Source organism: Phascolarctos cinereus, unplaced genomic scaffold (genome assembly GCF_003287225.1).
Source record: "Phascolarctos cinereus isolate Bilbo 61053 unplaced genomic scaffold, phaCin_HiC Scaffold_4;HRSCAF=312, whole genome shotgun sequence".
Classification (NCBI taxonomy): Eukaryota; Metazoa; Chordata; class Mammalia; order Diprotodontia; family Phascolarctidae; genus Phascolarctos; species Phascolarctos cinereus.
Window position 1 is genome coordinate 210,038,222 of NW_027555847.1, and position 23,090 is coordinate 210,061,311.

Consider the following 23,090-nt stretch of genomic DNA (forward strand, 5'->3'; position numbering starts at 1 on the left):
GAGACGGTGCACAATCTGATGTAGGCTTTACATATACATTCGTATTAAACATATTTTCACATTAGTGAAGTTGTAAGTAAAAATTAAAACCAATAGAAGGAACCATCAGAAAGATGAAACAAAACTCAACAGAAGGTAAAAATAAGTGATAGCGATTCGATTTCCATAGTTCTTTATTTGGATGTGGACAGCCTTTTCCATCCCAAGGCCTCTGGAGATGTCTTAGATCCTTTTAATGCTGAGAAGGGTTCAGTTTAACAATATTAGTCATAGCATAATGTGGCTGTTATTGTGTACAAAGTCCTCTTGTTTCTGCTCACTTCACTCAGCATCAGACCATATAAGTCTTTCCAGGTTTTTCTGCAGTCAGCCTGTTCATCATTTCTTATAGCACAATAGTATTCCATTACATTCATATAGCACAACTTGCTCAGCCATTCCCCAATTGATGGGCATCCTCTCAATTTCCAATTCTTTGCCACCACAAAAAGAGCTGCTATGAATATTTTTGTCCATGTGGGTCCTTTTCCCATTTGTTTGATTTCTTTGGGATATAACCCTAGAAGTACTACTGCTGGATCAAAGGGTATGCACATTTTTGTATCCCTTTGGGCATAGTTCCAAATTGTTCTCCAAAATGGTTGGATCATTTCACAACTCCACCAACAATGTATTAGTGGTCCAATTTTCCCACATCTTCTCCAACACTTATCATTTTCCTGTTTTGTCATGTTGGCCAATCTGATAGGTGTGATGTGGTAGTTGTTTTGATTTGCATTTGTCTAATCAATAATGATTTAGAGCTTTTTTTCATATGACTATAGATGGCTTTAATTTCTTCATCTGAGAACTGTCGGTTCATATTCTTTAACCGTTTATCAATTGGGAATCTGCTGTCATGTTGCAGATGGCTCCAGCACAACCCTGCTTCCAGCTTTAGATATGATTTTGTGATATACAACATTAAGTTAATAAGTATGGCCCCTACTTCTCCTGTAATCAGTGTATCCAGGGCTTTAGGACACTCACTGGCCTTCTCTGTCTTTACAAAAATTTACGGAGAGAAGCCAGGATGCAACATGTCTTAGCCTTAGATAAATTTTATCTCCCACCTTTGCAGATAACCCTTTGGGCCCAGATTAGGCTTCAAATCTTGGTACTTTCTTCTAATACTACATACTTGTCCAGTGAGATTCAACACTTAAGTAAGGTGAGTGTAGATAAGATAATCATTCTTCTTGGTCCCAGAGCACATTCTATCTTATGTTCTAAGGAGGTTGTGGTGGTGGTGATGGTGGTGGTGGTGGTGGTGGTGGTGGTGGTGGTAGGCAAAATATTAAAGGGAGAAGGGGCATGAGAGAAAGTACTGATGACGAGGCATTGTGGCCAAGTTTGGAAAGCCAGAACCCTCTCCAGGAGAGAAATGAAGCATGGCTGGCCTGGGCATATCTCTAAAATGGAGATCTCTCCCCACATATTTCACACATACACATACACATACACACACACACACATACCCGCCCCCACCAAGGAACTTCTCCATAAGGAGAAGCTCCACTCTCTTCAATGGCTGAGGGAAGTTCCAGCATAAGAAGGCAACTAAGTCGTGGTCATAGTGGCAAAGTCCAGGAGAATCTGAAGCACAGGAGAGAGGAGAATTATAAAAGAAAGAAAGGTTTCTCACTAAAGATAACTTAAGTTCTCTTACCACCAAATATCAAGTAAGGTTTGTAAAGCACTGGATCTTCATAATCTCAATTTGTCCTGATAACAATGTATGGGTGAGGTAGTTGCAAGTGTTATTTCAAAGATGAAGAAACTGAAATTAGAGAGGTTAAGGGACTGGCCCAAGGCCACATGGTTGATAAGTGGTGGAGCTCAGATGCCTGGCTCTTAGATCTAGTGTTCAACCTATAAAAGAATGTTTTTCTCACTAGACCCAGTGAACTCATCTGCTTATATATAGAGGAAAAAGGGAGTGTTATGGAAGGAGTTCAGGACCTGGAGAGGCATCAAATGATGGGGTGCTGGACCTAAAGGTCAAATCCTGTCTCCTACACCGAAGTTTTCTGGATCCAAGGGCAAGACGCAAGACATTTAACTCTCCTACTGTCCCAGTTCACAGCCATTTCCTACCCAGGCCTGTCTTTCAGGTTGGCCCCTTCTTATCTCTCCAATCTTCTTACACAGTACTGCACTCCAGGTACCTATAATTCAGTAACATTGGTGGCTTCCCAAACATAATGATTGATCAGTCTTCAGACTCTTGACCGCTTTCACTAGCTGCCTCCCTGGCCTGTACTGCCTCCTCGTCTCTATCGCCTAGCTTTCCAAGCTTCGGTCAACTCTCACCTAAAATGCCGATTTCTGCAACAAGCCTTTTCCAGTCCTTCTTAATCTTAATGCCCTATCTCTGAGACGTCTCCAATTTATTCTGTCTTTATCTTACTTGTATCTAATTATCTCCCCCATTAGGCCATGAGTTCCTTGAAAACAGGGACTTTTACATTTCTTTGCATCCCCAGAGTTTAGCCATGCCTGGCACGGAGTAGGAGCTTAATAAATTTTAATAAATGCTTGACTTGAGTAGGCAGTAGGCGCGCACACACACACACACACACACACACACACACACACACACCCCAAGACGTCGGGAGGAGCATCTCAAGGCTCAGAATCCTCTCTTTAGAGATGAATTCCTTTAGGCTCCTTCCCTGTCCTCTCTTAAGAAAACAAGTACTACTCATGGTAAGTTGTTAGTGAATTATTTGGTACTCTGGTTTCTCGACTAAAGTCCAGCGGAGAGGTGACTGAAAGGGACTACGCCATGCATAAAGACGAAGCAGAATAGCCAACACTCCAAGTTTGCCTGCACGGACCCGCCACCACCATCCATGGTGAGCATCGGCTGTCTCCCCCTGGACCATCCCAGCCCCGCTGCTCCGCAGGCTCTCGCTGTCCCCAAACCTCGCCAGCTCCTCCTTGCGCTCTCAGCCACCGCGTTGCGCTCGGACCCGGGCTGCCCACAGCGCCTCCAAACTGACAGCCGCCCAGGCTCTGGTAGAACTCTTTTTCTAGCCAGGCTAAGGAAGACCTAGGGTGAAGGGGCGGTGCCGACTGCCGAAGGCGGATTGGGCGGGTAAGGGGCCGGAGAGAAGCCGAGGCCGGCTGTCACCCAGCTCCCGCCCCCTGCGTGCGTCTGCTTTGGCTCCGGCCTCTACTCCTCCTCCTTTACTGTCTCTCCGCCTTCACCCGCGCGCAGCTGGGGGGGCCCTCGGTTCTCTGCTCCGCTGGCCAATATAGGTGGGCAACGGGGTCTCGGAAGCTGGAGCTGCAGAGGGAATCCAGACGAGGTGAGAGTCCTGGATATCTGATCTGGGAAGAGAGAGAACCCGGAGAGCTGGGAAGCACTGGGTGCCTCCACCGCCCCACCTCCCAGAACAAAACAAAACACATTGTGTTTAGGAAAAGGGTGACTACTCCCTCAATCTGTTCTCTCTCCCTACGGCCCTAAAGGGAGCCTGGGACCTTTCCGCTCAGTAACTTTCGGGGCTCTTTGGAAACTGAGAGGCCCTGAGCTGGGTCTGAGGTTTGGGAAGGAGGCAGTACTGGTATTTAAGGATCTAAGAAGGGAGAAGTACAACAAAAAGCCCTGGTTCTCCTTTCTCAATTAGAAAGATCCCATTCCTACCCCAGTCCAGTCTCGGCACTGAGCTCTGGATTAGAATGTTGTTGGGGTGACAGTTTGGCCCCCAGGAGAAGGGTAGAGTGATGGAGAGAAACAGACGGCGTTTACTTTGGGGCTCAGGAATGAGAGTAGTATGTTGGCTTCCCTCCCTGAACTCTAACTTATAAAATTTGTCAAGAGAGATTGATAAGGCCTTGTCTTCTCCCTCTGGGGGTTGGGTTATTGTTGCCTGTGGAGGCTGCTGGGGTTTATTCCTTCTTTTTGGATGAAATAGCCTAGCCAGGCCTTCTTAACCTGGGGTTCATGAAATTTTTATACCTATACAGGCATATGCATATATACATACGTATACATGCATGTATATAACATAAACACACTTGTGTAACATGAACATGTAAATATATTGCATGTGCATATTTCTGTATTGTTTATAAATATATAGCTATATGTGTATATATGAAACTTTCAATATTAGTTTCCTTTGTAATTCTACGTATTTTACTTGATGCATTTAAAAACATTTTTCTGAGGAGTCCGCAAGCTTTATTAGATTGCCAAAGGGGCCCTTGACACACACAAAAAAAGGTTAAAAATTCACTGTATAGATATCAAAGGTTGAGTAATAAGGAATCCTAGAAAGAGGGGTGGGTATTGATACAGGTATGAGCTTGGTGACACAAGGGGAGAGGAAAGCTTTATTGATGTAATTGTTCCAATTTCTCAGCTCCTGAAGAAGTAGCCTGGGGAAGGCAAGGCTGCCTAGAAGTGAAATGAGATAAACTGAGTTGATAGGATGCCCCTAAATCAGGAGCTTTTGCTGAAGTATTGTTTTAAGCAAACCTGAGTTGAAAATCTAAACTTGATGCATTAAGATAAGTTAGAAGGGAACATTTGCTTTATATAATGATTTTTTTGCTTTGTTGTTTATTTACTGTACCAAATGTCCCTAGTACATATGGAATATGATATGATTTATGGAAATCTAGTTTATATGACAAGAATTCAGTAAATACTTGTTGATCAGTAGCTCTTGGGAGCTTATTTACTTTGTAATGTGAGATACAACCACTACTGAATTTGGCTTTTTAATGTAAAAGGGCTTTAGAAATCAAATAAATCTTGAATAAGCTTGGGAACTGCTCAAGTAGAACAGGACTTGAGATAAGATCACTTTCAGGCTGATATTACAAACCAAGTGGATCACTTGGAGATAGGGGAGAAAGAGGATAAGCTTGATTGTAGGCTCAGTTCATCTTTGTACCATTAAGTTTGAAGTCAATTCATTTCTTAATGGGTATGTATTGAATACCTACTATGAGGCTAGCATAGTGCTGTGAGTACAGTTAGTTTTTAGAGATATTGAGAAAACTGGGTACATAGAACAATTAGAACTGAAATTCAAGACAATATAAATCTAGTACTTAAATATGTGGTATGTATAATAAATGGCAGGGGGAGTTCAGAAAGGTCTAGAAAGTCTAGAAAGAAAGATCAGTGTCAGTGGGAATTGTCAGATAGGTCTTTCATGGAGGAAAGTAAGACCTTAGAGATTATGCTCAGCAACTATAGCACTTTGATGTGATTAATTGATTAAGAACTACTTTCTTTCCTTGCTTACAGCAAGAAGTAAACAGAGACATGTGAAATACAGAGTTGGGTTATTTTGTTTGCCACCTCACTGAGGAAGCTTGAGCAGGTAGGAAAGAAGGATGGTGAAAATGGAAACTTCCAGTACATCCAGAGATTTGCAGGAGCTACAGAAGAAGCTAGCTTCATTGATCAATTCCATCCAGAGTAACTCCAAGGTGAGTTTGAATCATCTGCAGGCTGCCCAGTGCCAGAACATGATCCTTTATCATAGGACTTAGAGCTGGAAGGAATGTTTATAGATCATCCAAACCACTGATTCCCAATACTTTTTGTTCCATGTTGTTTCAACAACAAAAGTGTGTTGTAATCTCCCCCAGGGTGATTTTAATATGCTACTCATAATATTCTATAATTATTTACTGCTCAGGAGGCATTAAAGAATTGTTAGTGTAAACTTGTTGGACCACAGACAGACTATCATTTGGGTTTGCAAACCAATAAATGGGAACCCCTGATCTAATCCAACCCCGTCACTTTACAAATGAAATTTCGTCCCAGAGAAATCACACATATAGTACTAGATTTGAACCCAAGTTCTCTCATTTCAAATCTAGTGTTCTTTAAGCCCTTCCAAATGAAGGGCCAGACCTATTAGAAACTCTAGTCTGATTGTATGATTTAATGCCTGTTCATTGTCCTTCAGTTTAATGTAGAGACAGTGGAAACATAGTGTAGTGGATAGAAAGCTGGTCTTGGAGACTAGAAGACGTGGGTTCAAGGTCTGCCTCTGATACATATTGGCTTTGGGACCAGGCAGGTCATCTAACATCTCAATGCTCTAGGTACTCTTTAGGAGTATAAATTGGATAGAAAGTGCTAACCTGCTTTAGGTAGAAGGAGTTCCCTCATCCAATTTTTGTTGTTCATTCTTTTCAGTTGTGTCTGACTTCATGACCCCATTTGGGGTTTTCTTGGCAAAGATGCTGGAGCCATTTCCTTCTCCAGCTCATTTTACAGATGAGGAAAGTGAGGTAAACAGGGTTAAGTGCCTTGCCCAGTGACTTGACTAGCTGTGACACACAACTAGTAAGTATCTGAGGCCAGCTTTTAATTCAGGAAGATGAGTCTTCCTGACTCTAGGCCTGGCACTCTATGCACTATGGCACCACCTAGCTGCCATCCTCATCCAATACCTCACCAATGAAATCATAAGTCAAGTCCCTAGCTCTACCCTATGGAGAAAGACCTTATCTCTTGCATGACTTTTTGGTAAAGAGAGAAACCAAGAAAGAAGCAATTTGTAAACTTTGGTTGCTTGGCATTTTCTACTCAGTCTTCAGCAGCCCAGAATTCAGAGTGGTGGGGTTGGGGTTTTGCTATGTTTGCCAATATACACACACAGTGGAATTCGTCAGGCAATAAATATTTGGTCTGGGTAACTCCTAGCCAAGCTAAGCCTCTGTTTATGCTGATCCAGAGTGGAGGATGAGAGTACCCAAATGGGCAAGTAAGGCCAGATGTCCCCTAAACATCCAGGAACAATAGGATTTTATAAAGCTCTCTGAACTGCAGAAAAAATAACCAGTTTCACCTCATTTGCATGTGTACAATCCCTATTGTTTTACGCATCAACAATTGATATATAGCTTGGAAGTTTTCAAAGGTCTTCCTTCACAATGACCTTGTGAAGTAGATTGTGCAAGTATTATCTCCATTTTACAGATGAGGAAATTGAGGCTTGGAGACATGAGGTGACTTGCTGAGTCAGATAGCTAAAAGAAGTATCAGAGCCAGAAGGTGTTCGACTTGGTCTACTCTTCAAGGGCAGGGACTGTTTTTGCTTTTTCTCTGCTTCCTTAGTGCCTGGCACATAGTAAATGATGGGGTTAGGATCTGGGCCCCAGAAAGGAAAAACCTGGACTTTCCCACATGGCCAAGTCTCTTGTTCACCTGAGGCTATAATCCCATCAACTGGCCTTTCCTTGTGGCTGCATACAATCTCCCAATTCTGGTAATCTAACCTGGCCTTCCTTTGTCTTACCTCCCTATGTATGGCCCCAGCCACTTCCCACCCTTGGTAATTCTATTACCTCATGGACTACTTGGCCATTCCTAGATCCCTCCTACAGGCTTTCTGTATATAAATTCCATCTTGTCTCCATTAAGATGCTTAGATTCTTAAAATCTAACCACTGCTGGGATTCTTATAATCTAGCCATTGCTCAGATTTTCACAATCTAGCCAATAGCCCACCCATGCTCAGATTACTTAAGAGTCTGGCTAATATGGCGAATCTTCAATAAACCTTGTTTTTGGCTGAAAGAAGGCTTGGGTAAAATTCTTTTGGGCAGGACCCGTATGTCTTCATTTTGGGATTCCAGGACACCTAACCTCTAGACCTTATGAGTAAACACTTAATAAATGTTTATATATTAATTGATTTCATTGTATTATGGTGCCTTTCAGTTTTGTCTCTTACCGAAGAAAACAATCTATTGATTTTTAATGTTGTGTATTATTAGAGGCAAATGTTTTAAATCTTGAGAGGCAATGCTTTAGAGGAGAGAAGAGCTAACATTTGAAGGAAGGAAGACCTGGGGTTAGGTCCTACTTCTGCCATATCACTAGTTGGGGGACCAGGCAGCTCTCTAAGACTTGTAAATTAAAGAACATGTGACAATCTGCATTGGCAGAGGAAGTAACTCAGTGGAAGCTCCCAACACTGATGAAATCACAGGTCTGGTTATTAAAAAAAATAAATCTTAAACTGGCTTTCCTTGTCTCCTAGAAACTTTCTGTTCTCTACCCCCTATCTCTCCAGTATCATCAATAAGTGTGTGCTTAGGGAACTCAAGACTCCTTTAAAGATTAGTCTTAGGGGGAAAACAATTAGGGCAACTAAGTGTGTGGCCAAAATCCTTATTTTGATGGCTATCATCAGCAATTTCTTAGATTTTAAAAAATTCTTTAGACCAGTCCTTCCATTAGAGACAAAAAGGTGCGGTCGAACGTGTTGAATTTTGGAGTTATTAGTTCTGGATTCAATCTTGACTATCACTACCTGTGTTATTGGGCATCAGTGGTGTAATAATGACAGTGCTTTCTCATTTGGCTGTTCTTGGGCAAGTCGTTTTAATCTCTCTATCTCAATTTCTTCGTATGTAAAATGGAGATATTAATATTTGTACTCCCTATCTCACACTATTGTAAGCAATGAATTAATGAGTAAAATAGAATTTATAAAGCCCTTACTGTGTGTGAAGCACTAGGGACACAAATCATCCTTATTTACAAGACAGTCCTTATTCTCAAGGGGCTCACCTTCTAATGGAAAGACATTATGGATATGTTTCATTTTCAAGTCAAATGGAAAGGTCTTATGGTCACTCAGATACAGCAGCGTCTTCTTTGCTATCATTTCTACTGAGAAAATCATATTAATTTCTGACATTAAACAATTTCACACTGCCAAGATCTTTGGTGTCCAGAACAGTCTTTTCTGGGTCTTCTGTAGCCATCCTCTACAGAATCAGTTGCATATGCAGCCACATCTCTATGGAGATTGCTTCCTGGGTGATGGCTTTGTGGTCTGGGCTAGAAGCAGTACCATTTCTGGGGGCACTGATATTTCCAAGTTTCTTGGCTTTGGGGTCTTGAGCTATCTTTTTTGGGATTGGAGGAGAGGTGGTTTTTGAAGTGGTGATGGTGGTTTCACTTGCCTTGCCTCCTCTCTCTTCTTCAGGGTGCCTTCTTGCTTCAGCCAGGTTGGCTGGTTTGTCTACAGGTGTCAGTTGGTTTTCAGTTGGTGGAAGTGGCTGCTTCCTTCTCCACAGGACCTGCTAACCTGGGTGATTGGCTACAGGGGCCATGTTGGAAGCAGGGCCAGTGGTCTGAAGGCTCTTAGATTTTGTCCATTGGTGGAAGGTTGTACTTTGTAAACGAAGTACTATGTAGAAATGAGAGTTACTGATACTAGTCCAAAGAATTGAGTTCACTGTCTTTTACATTTTTTTAAATTAAAAAAAAATTTAAGTACCAAGATTTATTTATTCTTCTCTCCCCACCCAGTTCCAAATTCTTTCCTTCCCTTATTCAATGAGAAGGCAAGAAAAATGAAAAGTACTACAAATATGTATAGTCATATAAAACAAATTTATGTCTTTTACATTCTGATTCCAAGGTATTGTGTTCCTGGTCCAGTGATTTCAAAAGTGTAGGGAATCCCAGTGTGGAAATTCTCTCCACATGTACAGAGCTTCAACTCCTGTAATTTAGTTGCCTGGGGCCATGCTCATAATAATTTTAAGTAAAGTATTCTGTCCAGAGGTGAGGAACCTGTGGCCTTGAGGCCACATGTGAACATCTAGGTCCTCAAGTGTTCTCCTTTGACTGAATCCAAACTTCACAGAACAAATCCCCTTAACAAAAGGATTTGTTCTGTAAAACTTGAACTTAGTCAAAAGGTCATACCCAAAGACCTAGAAGGCCACAGTTTCCCCACCCCTATAGACCAACCTAGTCCCTGTTGGAGTAAAGCATTTTTATAAACAGCAGTGGGAAAACATTTTTATTTTGTTTTGTTTTGAATTAATTTATTTTGAATTATCAACAATTACTTCCATAAGCTTTTGAGTTTTACATTTTTCTCTCCCTCCCTCCCCACCTCCCTCCCCAAAACGGCACACAATCTTATATAGGCTATACGTATACATTTCTGTTAAACATATTTTCACATTAGTGATGTTGTAAGTAAGAATTAGAACTAATAGGAGGAACCACAAGAAAGAGAAAAAAAACAACAGAAGAAAAAAATAGCAAATAGTATACTTCGATCTGCATTCAAACTCCGTATTTCTTTCTTTGGATGTGGATAGCATTTTCCATCATGAGGCCTTGGAGATGTCTTAGATCCTTGTATTGCTGAGAAGGATTAAGTCTGTCAATATTAGTCATCACACAGCGTGGCTGTTTTGTGTACAACGTTCTCCTGGTTTTGCTCACTTTCCTCAGCATCGGACCATACAAGTCAGGAAAACATTTTAAGGTAGCCTTTGTTTCCCTCTTGAGCATCGGGGTGGTCAAGTTTTGGGGTTTTTTTGGTTTTGTTTTGTTGGTCAAAGTTTTTAAAGAAAGCATGGGGCCTTTATTTTAGGGAGTGTGGTTCACTAGGAGAAGGGTAGAATCTTGTGGGTTAGTTACCACCCTGATCTACCACCACCATCATTCTCCCTCACCTGTTGGTGACGTAGAAAAACAGTAGGAAAAAACAGATGACAATCAACAAAATGTTCTAAATCACACTAGACTCCTCCTCCTCCTTATGTGGTAGCCTCAGACCTGGAGGTTTGAGTGATTTACACTTAATGGTCCTGCTAGTTCCCCTTATCTAAGAGTGGATCTGTCCTCATGAGGGGCAAGACATCAACACCAGTCTCTCCTGGAAGCTCTGTGGGAACCCTCGAAACAGCTACTGAATTCAGAAATGGCTGAGGACCAATGTTCTCTTTATTGTTGGTTCTGCCATTTGGGGTATGCATAGCATTGTGTGTATTCATACATTTGTTGGGGTGCAGATGGGAGAGTATGTTGGAGATGTTTTAATCCTTATGTTTAGAAAACTTTACTCTCCATAGCCCTTTGTATATAAACATATAAGTCACACAAATGTTTTTGTGTCTACAAATATATATGTTTATATATGGATACATAAATATATATACATATATATGATACAAATGTAATATATAGTTTACATATATACATGTATCCAGCACTTAGCACAGTGCCTGGCACATAATAGGTGCATAATAAATGTTTATTGATTTGTTGCTGTATAAATATATGTATACACACATCCATAACATATACATATTTCTGCTTTTGGTAGAGAGCTATAATTTCCATAGTGTGAAAAATTTCCCTGTGGGGAAATTGCTGCTACTGGTGTAATAAGAACAATAATAATAATTAATTAATTATAATAATCATAATGTAATGTAATATAATTATAATATAATTAAGTAATAATTAATGCCATATAAGTTCTATATAATGCTTATATAGTACTTACTTTGTGGCAGACACTTTTTTAGGCGCCTTACAAATATTATCTCATTTGATTCTCACAACAGCCCTGAGAGATAGATGCTGTTATTATCCCCATTTTCAGATTTTATTGAGGAAACTGAGGCAAAAAGAAATTAAGTGACTTGGCCAGGGTCAGCTAATAAGGGTCTTGAGAGCTGGAGCTGTATTTTGCCTCATTTTGTATCCCCAGCATTTAACATAGTTCATTGCATTGTTGCTAACTACTGTAGTAGTTGCTTAATAAATATATACATCATAATAAATACATTTTGCTGGCAGATAGGAAGGGGGAAATGGGTGTGTACTGAGAGGTTGAAGTCACGTGCCTGTGATCACACGACCCCTATGTGATAGAAATAGGAATTGGACCCTGTGCTACCCAGTCAGAGGCCAGCTCTCTCACCATGTTGTCATACTGCTCTTGATAGGAAATCCATGATCAATAATAGAAAATTTAAGGTTGTTTAAGGTGTCAGCCTACGAAGTTCGGCTAAGAAAGATAAATACAATTAGGTTGTATCCATGTTTATTTCTCTTAAAGAGGGCAGCATGCATGTGTCCATGCATGACTACTGCAGTTTGGAACTGAACTCCCTTTGGGGTTAGAGATAGCACCCTTTCAACACGTCTGATATCACTCAATCATCCTCTCACCGCAGGACAGAGAAAAGATCTCTATACTAGAGAGCTTCCTGCTATACCAGACCACTCCCAGCCATACTAGACCACTCCCAGCCTTGGACTATCTACACAAAAGAATCTGTCTCTACCCAAACTTGAGTAGAACACCAAGGGCTTCCCTACCTTAGATTAAATTACTTGCTGGCTTGGGTGGAGGCTGACCAAGATAAGGAGAGTCAATGCAATCTCATCAGTAATAGATCCTTCTGAAGAAAAACTGAACTTAAAGTCTGTACTTCGCAAGAAAGGGGTTGGGGAAACCTATGAATCTCCAAGATATTAGTTATTAATAATCATTTTTCACAAAAGTTACCCCCTATCTTCTGGGGATGACATTATGGAAGAAGCTACTATATTCTTCTCAACAAATATAGTGGCATTTGCATATAGTGGGGCTACTATATGCAAAGCACCGTGCTAGAGACAGATTCTGGGCTAAATAGAGCATCAAGCTTCTCTAACCCATCTGACATTCTCTCTCTCTTTTTTTAACTTTGGTTTTGTCTCTGGGTCCGTGTTATGGTTTATTTAGTGAACAGTTAAAGGACTGAAATGGAAATGTTGGAGTTAAAAATCAATCCTACCATCCCTTCCCCTGGCCCTGTGCTGATGCAGGCAGATGTCACAAATGCCTTCAGTTGCTAAGGAGGACTAGTTAAAAGTGTAGATATAATGCAAACCTATCACTAGTACTGGAAAAACAGTTTACTATTATTTTCTTACTGCCAGGCATCAGTGATGTGGTATGAAAAGGACAGCACATTGTAATTTGGCTTGTCTTTGCTAATGGCAGCAATAAAAAAAACTGTAAACAAAACTTTATGCAATGCTTTAGGGTGGCATGGATTTAATAACCAGTCTCTTCCCTTCCGTTACTTGGAAAGTAAGATGTTAAAGGAAAATAGAGTCGGAAAAATGTAATGTGAGATGGTTTATTAATCATTCTCCCACCCCACCCCAAGTTGCCCCAAGATATTTGCTTATTTTCTGACAAGTCATTGGTTAATAAATACTCAAGTCCTGACTCCTGCATATTGCTTCTCCTTTTGTTGCTGACCAGAATAAAAACTCCTTGGTTTCAGTTTGATTCTAGAGGCAATGGACAGCCATTAGAATTTACTGAGTAGGGAAATGTTGTGGTCAGACCTGCGCTTTAGGAAAGACACTTTGGCAGGTGGGTGTATCTTGGATTAATTCAATTTAAGGAATATTTATTATATAAACATTACATAAATATTATATAAATGTATTGTATAGATTCTTATTTTATAAGTAAGAAAAAGGAAGATAGTACCTGTTCTCAAGGAGTTAACCATCTAACAAGGGGGAAGGGCAAGGGGGCATCTTGTTCTGGGGAGTTGAAACCAGGCAGAACTGCAAGTGCAAAATGGAATGAGTCAGAAGTCTAATTTCTACCCTCCAATCATAGGAGAGAGAAAACTGAGAGAGATGGTATCAGGCTTGAGTTTGCAGTATGGTGATGAGATTAGAAGCTGTGAGCTTATCCTGGGAAGGGCAACTTGTTCTGGGGAGATGAAACCGGGCAGAGCTGCAGGTGCAAGTGGAGTGAGGATTAGAGGTAATAAACCTGAGGAATGCAAACCGAGATGTTGCATAGTTCTACTGAGAGAGAAGTGATGAGAGCCTGAAGACCCGAGGAGGAGGAGAAAAGGGGACAGGTGGGAGAGATGTTTGGGTGTATCCCCAAGGAGAATACAAACTCTTTGAGGGCAGGCCCTGTTTTGTTTCTTTGGACTTTATATCCCCAGTACCTAGCAAAGTACCTCATACCAACCATATAGATGTAGAGCTGAAAAGAACCCTCATGGTAATTGAGGCCAACTTTGCGTTTGGCTCTTATGGAAACCAAAGCCTTAAATGAGTGAGGTGACATGTTCAACACAACATCACACAGGCAGTAAATGGCAGAGACAGGATTCAAACTCAGGTCCTCAGACTTCCAATCCAACACTCTTTCCACTAAACTTTGCTTGGTAAATGTTTATATTGAATCAAATTTATAGAGTATCTTCTGACAGGAGTCTACTAACTACAGTCAGTTAACCCCTCAGTGCCCTAGGAAACTCTTTAAAACTCTTAAGTAACAGATGAGTTGTTGATCTGTATGTGTGGAAGGTGTTTTCGTACTCTGAATTTCTGATATGATTATAAATATAGGTAGAGGGGGTTTCCGTACTGTGAATTCTCTACATAAAGCTAACATTTATATAGTACCTTGGGGCAGCTAGGTGGCACAGTGGATAGAGCTGCTGGACCTGGAGTCAGGAAGACTCATTCTTCTGAGTTCAAATCTGCCTCAGACACTTACTAGCTGTGTGACTTCGGGCAAGTCACTTAACCTTGTTTCCCTCAGTGTTCTCATCAGTAAAATAACCTGGAAATGGCAGACTACTCCAGTATCTTTGCCAAGAAAACCCCAAACTGGATCACAAAGAGTCAGATGATGACTGAAAATGACTGAACAACAACAGCTCCATTCAGTGTGCATCTGCTTTGTTTCCAGTAGGCATTGTTATTGTTATTGTATTTTGTTATTGTTGCTCAGGCACACTCCAAGAAGCTGTAGCACAGGTAGCAGTCACAGCCCGGTAAAACTATCCCCATTAAAACCATCTTGGCAGACAAGCTAAATCAGGTTGAGGGTAACCAACAGGTCTCAGACCCATCAGTGAGTTAGGGGCCTGTTTATCCTGCACATTGAAGAATTCCCGTCAGAATGAGTGGGTGAGAACAATTTGTTCCAACAGTCATGAAAGCGGCTGGAGCGAGTGCTATGGAGCACTTAGATCTTGGTCAGTCATTGAAGATGCCAAAGTCACCTACAGCATCCTGGGCCATCAGCTATTGTGCTGACTTTTATCTTGCCACTGGACTTCAGTGACTCTGGAAGAGAGAGTGAAGCTGATAACTTCGTGCAGCTCGGCCTCACTTAAATCCAATTCAACATCACATGTCGTTGGTCCTCTTTGAGACAAAGGGCAAACAACAGATTCAGACCATACAATGCTACCTCAAAAACCCCCAAACCCTTTCTTTGGCCTAAGTTTTAGACTGTCTCTTTGGCTTTGTCACATTCATTAGCACATTCCACACTCATTATTTGGTTGATTCATTATTTGACTTAGAGTAGAATCATGTCAGGAATATGACTAGGGGAAAAGGCCTTGAGATGCTGCCTCCCCAAAGCAGTTAAAATGACAGCCTGACTTTGTACGTAGTAACTCTGTGTCCCCTTTGTCCACAGGTGATTGCTTTTATGAACTCTCCAGTTGGTCAATACCTGGATAAACATCCCTTTGTTGCCTTAACCTTGCTGATGTTCATTATGGTATCTGCCATTCCCGTCGGATTTTTCCTGCTGCTTGTGGTCCTGATGTCTCTGGCTGCCTGTGTTGGGGTTATATTAGTGGAAGGTATTTCATATTTTCTCTCCATAAAATAGATTAGTCATAGCATCCTAAATGTAGAGTTGGAAGGAATCTTACAGATCATCTATCAATCACTCTATATTTATTAAGTGCCTACTATGTGCCAGGCACTGTGCTAAGCACTGGGGATACAAAAAGAGGCAAAAGACAGTCCCTGCCTTGAAGGAGCTTACAGTCTAATAGGTGAGACAACATACCATCAAATACATACAAAGTAAACTATGTAAAAGATAAATAGGAAATAGTTCACAGAGGGAAGGCACTAGAATTAAGAGGGAATGGGGGCAGCGAGGTGGCACAGTGGATAGAGTGCCAGCCCTGGAGTTAGGAGGACCTGAATTCAAATCCAGCCTCAGATACTTACTAGCTCTGTGACCCTGGGCAAGTCACCTAATCCCTATTGACTGGAAAAAGAAAAGAAGAAAGAGGGGATGAGAAAGATTTCATGTAAAAGATGGGATTTTAGTTGGAACTTAAAGGAAGCCAGGCGAGTCCAATACCCTCAGTTTTACAAAAGAAGAAACTGAGTCCCAAAGGTTAAATGACTTGCCTAAGGCCACTCAGTTGAACAACATTTATTGAGCACTTATTGTATGCAATATTATGTCTGTTCTAGTCGAAATCTCTTAGACCAAGTGCTTCTGATTAAGCTCAGAACCTCCTTTTATTCTTTTATCTTTCCCTCATATAGTTCTTGAGGCAGATTAGAAATTATTTGTCATGATGGAATCCTTAAGTACCAGTTCCTAATTGTTTGACGTTAAAGATAGGATTTTATATCTCTCTGTGCTAGTTCTGTCATTTTTTTTCTTTATTTTTCTCTGGAAGGTGCCTAGGAAAGCATTCTAGCCCAGGAGTGGGGAACCTATGGCCTCTAGGCCACATGTGGCCCTCTAGGTCCTCAACTGTGGCCTTTTGCCTGAATCGAGACTTCACAGAACAAATCCCCCCAGAAAAAGGATTTGTTTTGTAAAACTTGGACTCAGTCAGAGGGCTGCACTTGAGGACCTAGGGGGCCACATGTGGCCTTGAGACCACAGGTTCCTGAATCCTGTGTAGACTTTTCAGATGGCAAATACTCTGAAAATATAAGGTATCCGTTTTTAATACTCTGCCTTCATTCCTCCTCCTTTTTTTTGTTTTTTTGGCTAGGCAATGGGGTTAAATGACTTGCTCAGGGTCACATAGCTAGGGTCCAGTGTCTGAAGCAGGATTTGAACTCAGGTTCTCCTGACTCCAGGGCTGGTGCTCTATCCACTGCACCCCTTAGCTGCCCCTCCTTCCTCTTCTTTCCCCCTGCCAGAGGGGCAGGTGAGAACTCTGTCTGTAACTGAGGCCCAGTCAAAGAATATTGATCACGGTTTTGTGTCATTGAGTCCAAATACAGTCCTTGTAACATGACTGAGCCCTCTCATACCTGGCATTTCTCCCCTCTCCAGGTGTTGTTATTTCTGTAGGTGGCCTCACGCTGCTCTGTGTGCTGTGTGGCTTAGGTTTTTCGTGTCACTGGCCATGTCTGGGACAGTCAGTGTGTGTTACGTGGTCTTCTCAAGCCTCATCAACTATTGGTTCTCTTTCGGGTAAATATTAATATAAGAATATAACTTCCTTATTTGAAGATTTTAAAAAATATGTTTAACAACTTCTAATTGCTTTCTGGATCAGGAGTCCTTAACCTAGTGTCTGTGAACTTTTAAGAAAAAACTTGGATAACTGTATTTTATAATAATTGGTTTCCTTTGTGATTTTATATCTTTTATTTTATGCATTGAGAAACATTCTGAGAAGTGGTCCATAGGCTTCCCCAGACTTCCCAAGGAGTCCATGACATAAAAATGGTTAAGAATTTTTGGAAGGTCCAGGTGCTTCCTATGACATGCCACATATCAGGCCCAGGAGGAATTTATAATGTCAGTTGGGTCACTTCCATGTTTACATGGAAAGACCATGTATTGAGTGCTTCCAAAGGCCCATTCCTGCTCTAAATGTAGGATCCATTCATTTTATAACTAATCAACAACCATTTATTAGGCACCTACTATGTTCCACATACTGTATAGGCACTGGGAATACAAAGACAAAAGTGAAATTTCCTGCCTTAGGAGCTTAGGAAAACAACACGCATACACATGAGGATATATGAAATAAATACAAAGGAACTTTTCAGGGAGGAGGCACTAGTAGCTGGGAGCTTGGGTGATTAGGAAAGGCCTCATGGTGGGAAATGGCATTTGAGTTGAATTTTGAAGCAGAGAGGGGATTCCAAGAGGCAGATGTGAATAGGGATGCATTCTACTCAGGAGGCACAGCTGTGCAAAGTCATGGCAAAGGTAAATGAAATGTTGCATGCCAAACAGCAAGAAAGCCACTTTAGCTGGACTGAAGGGTATGTGGAGGAGGAGTAATATTATATATTATATGTTTATTTTATTAATGCCATACATTTTAATATTTTAATTTATTCTATTTAATTTATTAAGTATTTTAATATTTATAAAATGTATTAATGCAGTTTATTAAATATTAAATAATTTGATTATTTAATTAAAAATATTGGTATAATTATATATTATATATTAATATACCACACAGATTATATTAAGTAGCTGATATATGGTTTTTAATCGATATTTTCCATCATTACATCAATCAGAATGGAGATGGGAATAGAAATCAAACTCATCTGACCCATTAAATGTAATTGAGGAATTTTAAGCTCTTCATTGTCCCTGAGCAGAATGCCCTAGCAGCAGCCCTAATGAGACAATGTCTTTAAATATATAGAGTATCAGTAGGCAGCATGGTATTGGAGAGCTGGCCTTGGGCTCAGGAGGTCCTAAGTTCAGGTACTACTGACACATACTAGACAAGACACGTGTGTGTGTGTGTGTGTGTGTGTGTGTGTGTCCCTTATAAGTTCTGGGGTTCCTTATCCCAGAGCCCCACTCTGATGACTTGGGTTCCCAGAACAAGACCATATCTCTCTCCTCATGGTTTCAGGGGTACCCCTGAGATTGGAGGTGTCTTCCTAATGCTATTGGCTTGAATCCTCTTTCGAGTGTGGTCTACTCAATATCGATGCTATTTCAGTTAATACCTCCCATATATCAGTGATACTCTCTACTAATTAGGACCTTAGTTCCATTTAATCAATTAATAACAATTAGTGGTATAAAAGGATATTTACTGAAAAGATATAATAAGTAAAGAAGCATAAAACATCCCCTGGCTCCCCCTAGTTGGGGGTCCATTCTCTCCATGCTGCCTTGGTCCCTGAGTTTCTTAAAGTGTTTGTTATGAAACATTTGCCCCACCCAATTCATTTCCATGTACAACTTAGCAAGTAAATGAAGTAAAGAGCATCTCCATTGCTAGTCAGGTTCATTGCTGAGCTGGATCTCACAAGTGGCTCCTTATGGATGTGCAGATAACAAACTATGGCATGGGCTCCCATCCCTGGACCTTCTGAGATCTTACAAAGTCATAACCTCGTCCTTTCCATCTGCAACACTGCTTCACTTAAGAGCGGGAAAGAATAAACTGAAAGATAATGGTTAATACCTATATAGCACTTAGTATGTGCCAAGCACTTTACAAATATCTCGTTGATCCTCACAAGAACCCTTGAAGTCGGTGCTATTATTATCCCCATTTTACAGATGAGAAAACTGAGGTAGGCAGCAGTTAAGTGACTTGCGCCCCATTGGTACCAGACTTGATATGGACACCTAATTGGATTTATAGCCTTGCTATTACCAGGAACTGCTGAGCTCAAGCGATGCAGCAGGCTCCATCCTCCCCAATAGCAGGGATTATAGGAGTTTGTGACCTTGACTGACAGATTGGTATCTTTGGAATGCATATCCAGCTCTCACTCAGCAGTCAGTCAAGAGAACATTTCTTTACCACATGGTTGACCAACCAGAAACAGTCATAGAACACCTACGTGTGCTCTGAAGTGGAGATTAAGGCCCTTTCATTCCAGGCCAGGGACTGAGCCTTCATCGGCCAGTCCTCTGTTACAGGCATATACAGGCATACCTTGGAGATGTTTGCAGGTTTGGTTCTAAACCAAACAATAAAGTGAATATCACAATAATGCAAGTCACATGAATTTTTTGGTTTCCCAGTGCGTGTGAAAGTTATGTTTACACTATGTTGTAGTCTATTAAGTGTATAATAGTATTATATCTAAAAAACAATGTACATACCTTAATTTAAAAAATACTCTATTGTTAAAAAAAAATTACTAACCATCATGTGAGCTTTCAGTGAATTGTAATTTTTTTTAATATGGTGGGGACTCCTACCTCAATGTTGGTGGCTGCTGACTGATCAGGTGGTGGTTGCTGAAGACTGGGGTGACTGTGGCATCCTAAAATAAGACAACATTGAAGCTTGCTGCATTGATTCTTCCTTTCACTTGAACACTTAGAGGCCATTGTAGGGCTTTTAATTGGTCTAATTTCAATATTGTTGTGTCTCAGGGAATAGGGAAGCTCGAAAAGATGGAGAAAGATAGGGGAACGGTGAAGCAGACAGAACACACACAACATTTATCAAGTTTGCTGTTTCACAGTTCATGGTGCCCCAAAACAATTACAACGGTAACATCAAAGATCACTGATCACAGATCACCATAACAGATGTAATAATGATAATGACAGAGTTTGAAATATTATGAGAATTACCAAAATGTGACACAGGGACCTGATATGAGTACATGATGTCAGATAGTACATGATAGACTTGCTCTATGTAGGGTTGTCAGAAACCTTCACTTGTAAAAAATGCAACATCTATAAAGTGCAGTAAAGCAAAATACAATAAGAAGAGGTATGCATGTATGTCTATATGCATTACATATGTGTACATCTAGATGCAACACATTCATGTATATACATATACACACACATAACAGTCATCCCACTTCCTAGGATAATTGCACGCAGCTTAGTGAGGAGATTCAAGATCATCAGATTTGAAATCCGTTCAACTCCCACCTCAGACATAGCTGTGTGATTATAGACAAATCACAGCCTTTTAAGTGCCTCAGTTTCCTTTTCTGTAAATTGGAGTTAATATTTGTATTGCTTACTTCACAGGGTTGTTGAGGAAAACCTGAAATTGTTTATTCCCAGCTCTGAGTCTCCAGGAAGAGAAAGTTTATGTTTTTGTTCTATTTTGATTTGTTTTGTTTTTTGGGATGAGGAAGGTAGAAGATGGTAGAAGATGGGTAGGAGAGAAAATAAATGGCTTGTTAATTGAAAAAAAAAAAGTAAAGAAGGAGAAAAAGCCTTTGTCTTCCACCACACCTTCATCCTTTTGAGGATCCTTTTGGGGATTTGTTCTGTAAAACTTGGACGCAGTCAAAAGGCCACACCCAAGGACCTGGAAGGCTACATGTGGCTTCAAGGCTGAAGGTTCCCCACCCCTGATACAGTGCTTAGCACAATACCTGGCTTAATCTATATTATAACAATAATAACAACAATTGCTAACATTTATATAGTGTTTACTATATGCCAGGCACTTTTCTAAGCAGTTTGCAATTATTGTATCATTTGATCCTCACAACAACCCTGGGAAGTAGGTACTATTATTATCCTCATTGTACAGATGAAGAAACTGAGGCAGACAGGTTAAGTGACTTGCCCAGGGTCACACATCTAGTAAGTGTCTGAAGCCAGATTTGAACTCAGGGAAGATGGGTCTTCCTGACTGTAGGCTAGCACTCGATCCACTGCGCCACCTAGCTGCCCTACTCTACTACTTCGATAATTAAGAGTTATGTCTGTATAGAATAATTTAGATGCGATTATATCTATATAGAAGAGAAACATCATATCTTATCTTTAAAATAGTGAAGATGCCATAGGAGTAAAATATTGAGATTCATGTGACCTTATTATAATTTCTTGTCAGTCAGAATGGCAAAATACAAAGACTAAATAATGCACCCCAAACTGAAGGACTAGGAACACTAATCTCTACACTTATCCCTAACACTAATTCATTATGTAGTTTAAGCAATTCATTAGAGATTTAATAATAATAATGGCTAGTATTTGCATAGTGCTTCAAGATTTGCAAAGTACTTTATAAATATTATCTCATTTGATCTTCACAACAATCCTGGGAGGTTGGTGCTATGATTATCCTCATCTTACACATGAAGAAACTGAGGTAGGCAGTGGTTAAGTAAGTTGCCCAGGGTCACAAAGCAACTAAGTCTCTGAGGATGATTTGAACTCAGGTCTTCCTGACTCCAAGTCTAGTGCTTGGTCTACTGTGCCACCTAGCTGCCTGCAGAATGGGTCCAACAGTGACAACCTGCCTCAGGTTCATGTTTGCAAGGAGTAGCAAAGAAAGCTAAATATTTAGTTAGACTCTAACGAAGTCTTAGAGCTGACTCTTTCCTTCTCTTTGTTCTGCAGCTCACTGAAGCATCAGCAGATCCTTGGAAACAAGTGCCCAAAGACTGTCCAATATCCCAACTCTACCAGGCACGACTGAGTAAAACCAGTACTTTCTTTTAAAGGCTTTGGGAGACATGCTGTGTTCACGATATTGGATTATAGCTTTTGTCAGGGTGCAGGACTAATAGGATTGCTAGGTGATCACCGCTTTAGAAATATTATTTAGTATTTTCAGGATTGATTGCTTCACAGGTCCCTTCAGGTGGTTAATACAGCAGCAGTTGGGAAGGCTTTGTCATGGGGCCATACCCACAAAAGCACCACCAGCAAGTCTTGGAAATGACACAATACCCTTCCTTTCCCCATCCCTCTTCAAACAATAAGTAAAAAAGTAAAACAGTAAGCAAAAGAGTTAAAAATCCTCTCCTGGACAGGGAGGCTGTTAGTATTCTGAAAAAGCCCAAACCTAAGCCTTAGCACTTATCTCTAGGGGCCCAACTTGTATAGATGTGGAACTTCATTCAAAGCAGATTGGCAAGCGATTGTGTCCTCTTCCATTTAGAGTCTGGGGACAGGCAGAGAAAGAGATGCTTAAGCCTTAATTGCTTTTATCAGAATGATAACATTTAGATACATTAGTAGCCACTTATTTAAGACTGACATTCTGTCACTGGAATTTATTGTGAAAGATATTTGACTAAAAGGAATACACTCCAAACATGTACTGTTAATCTTTTTTAATGGTTAAAAAAAACACAAAAACACTTGTGCATTTTTTTTGGTATTGTTTCAAAGTTTATTAGTCCATTTCCTGGAAAATGTATGTAAAAGGACATACTTTTTAGCACCTCTGTTCCTGTGGTAATGCATTATTTGCTGTGTTACTTTATTAAACTGAATTCTATTTATTTACTTTGTCTTTTAATTTCTTCTAAGGGGGGACTTGGGTGCTAGCCAGTGTCTCCATAGAACTAAATAGTCAGCAATTCAGAGAAGCTGGTCAGCTTTTGTTGATTTCACTACAGGGGTTGCTTTAATTAATTTCATAAAAATTGAACTCACTTCATGAGTCCTAGCTTTTCTGTCTCCTCTTTACTGTAACTCAGGGGTTCTTAACCCTTTTTTTGTGTGTGAAATGGACCTGTTTAAGCAGTCTGGTGAAACCTATAGATGCTT

At 40.5% G+C, this 23,090-nt stretch overlaps 1 protein-coding gene across 1 annotated transcript; it reads left to right on the forward strand.

Moving 5' to 3' along the window:
* Window positions 1-3,180: 3,180 nt before the first annotated feature.
* Window positions 3,181-22,822, forward strand: LDAF1 (lipid droplet assembly factor 1). Its single transcript, XM_078152887.1, is given in 6 exon segments — window positions 3,181-3,353; window positions 5,309-5,493; window positions 15,312-15,480; window positions 16,935-16,990; window positions 16,993-17,075; window positions 21,933-22,822. Coding segments are annotated over 5 exon segments (483 nt in total). The 5' UTR covers window positions 3,181-3,353; window positions 5,309-5,397; the 3' UTR covers window positions 22,012-22,822.
* The last annotated feature ends 268 nt before the right edge of the window (window positions 22,823-23,090 follow it).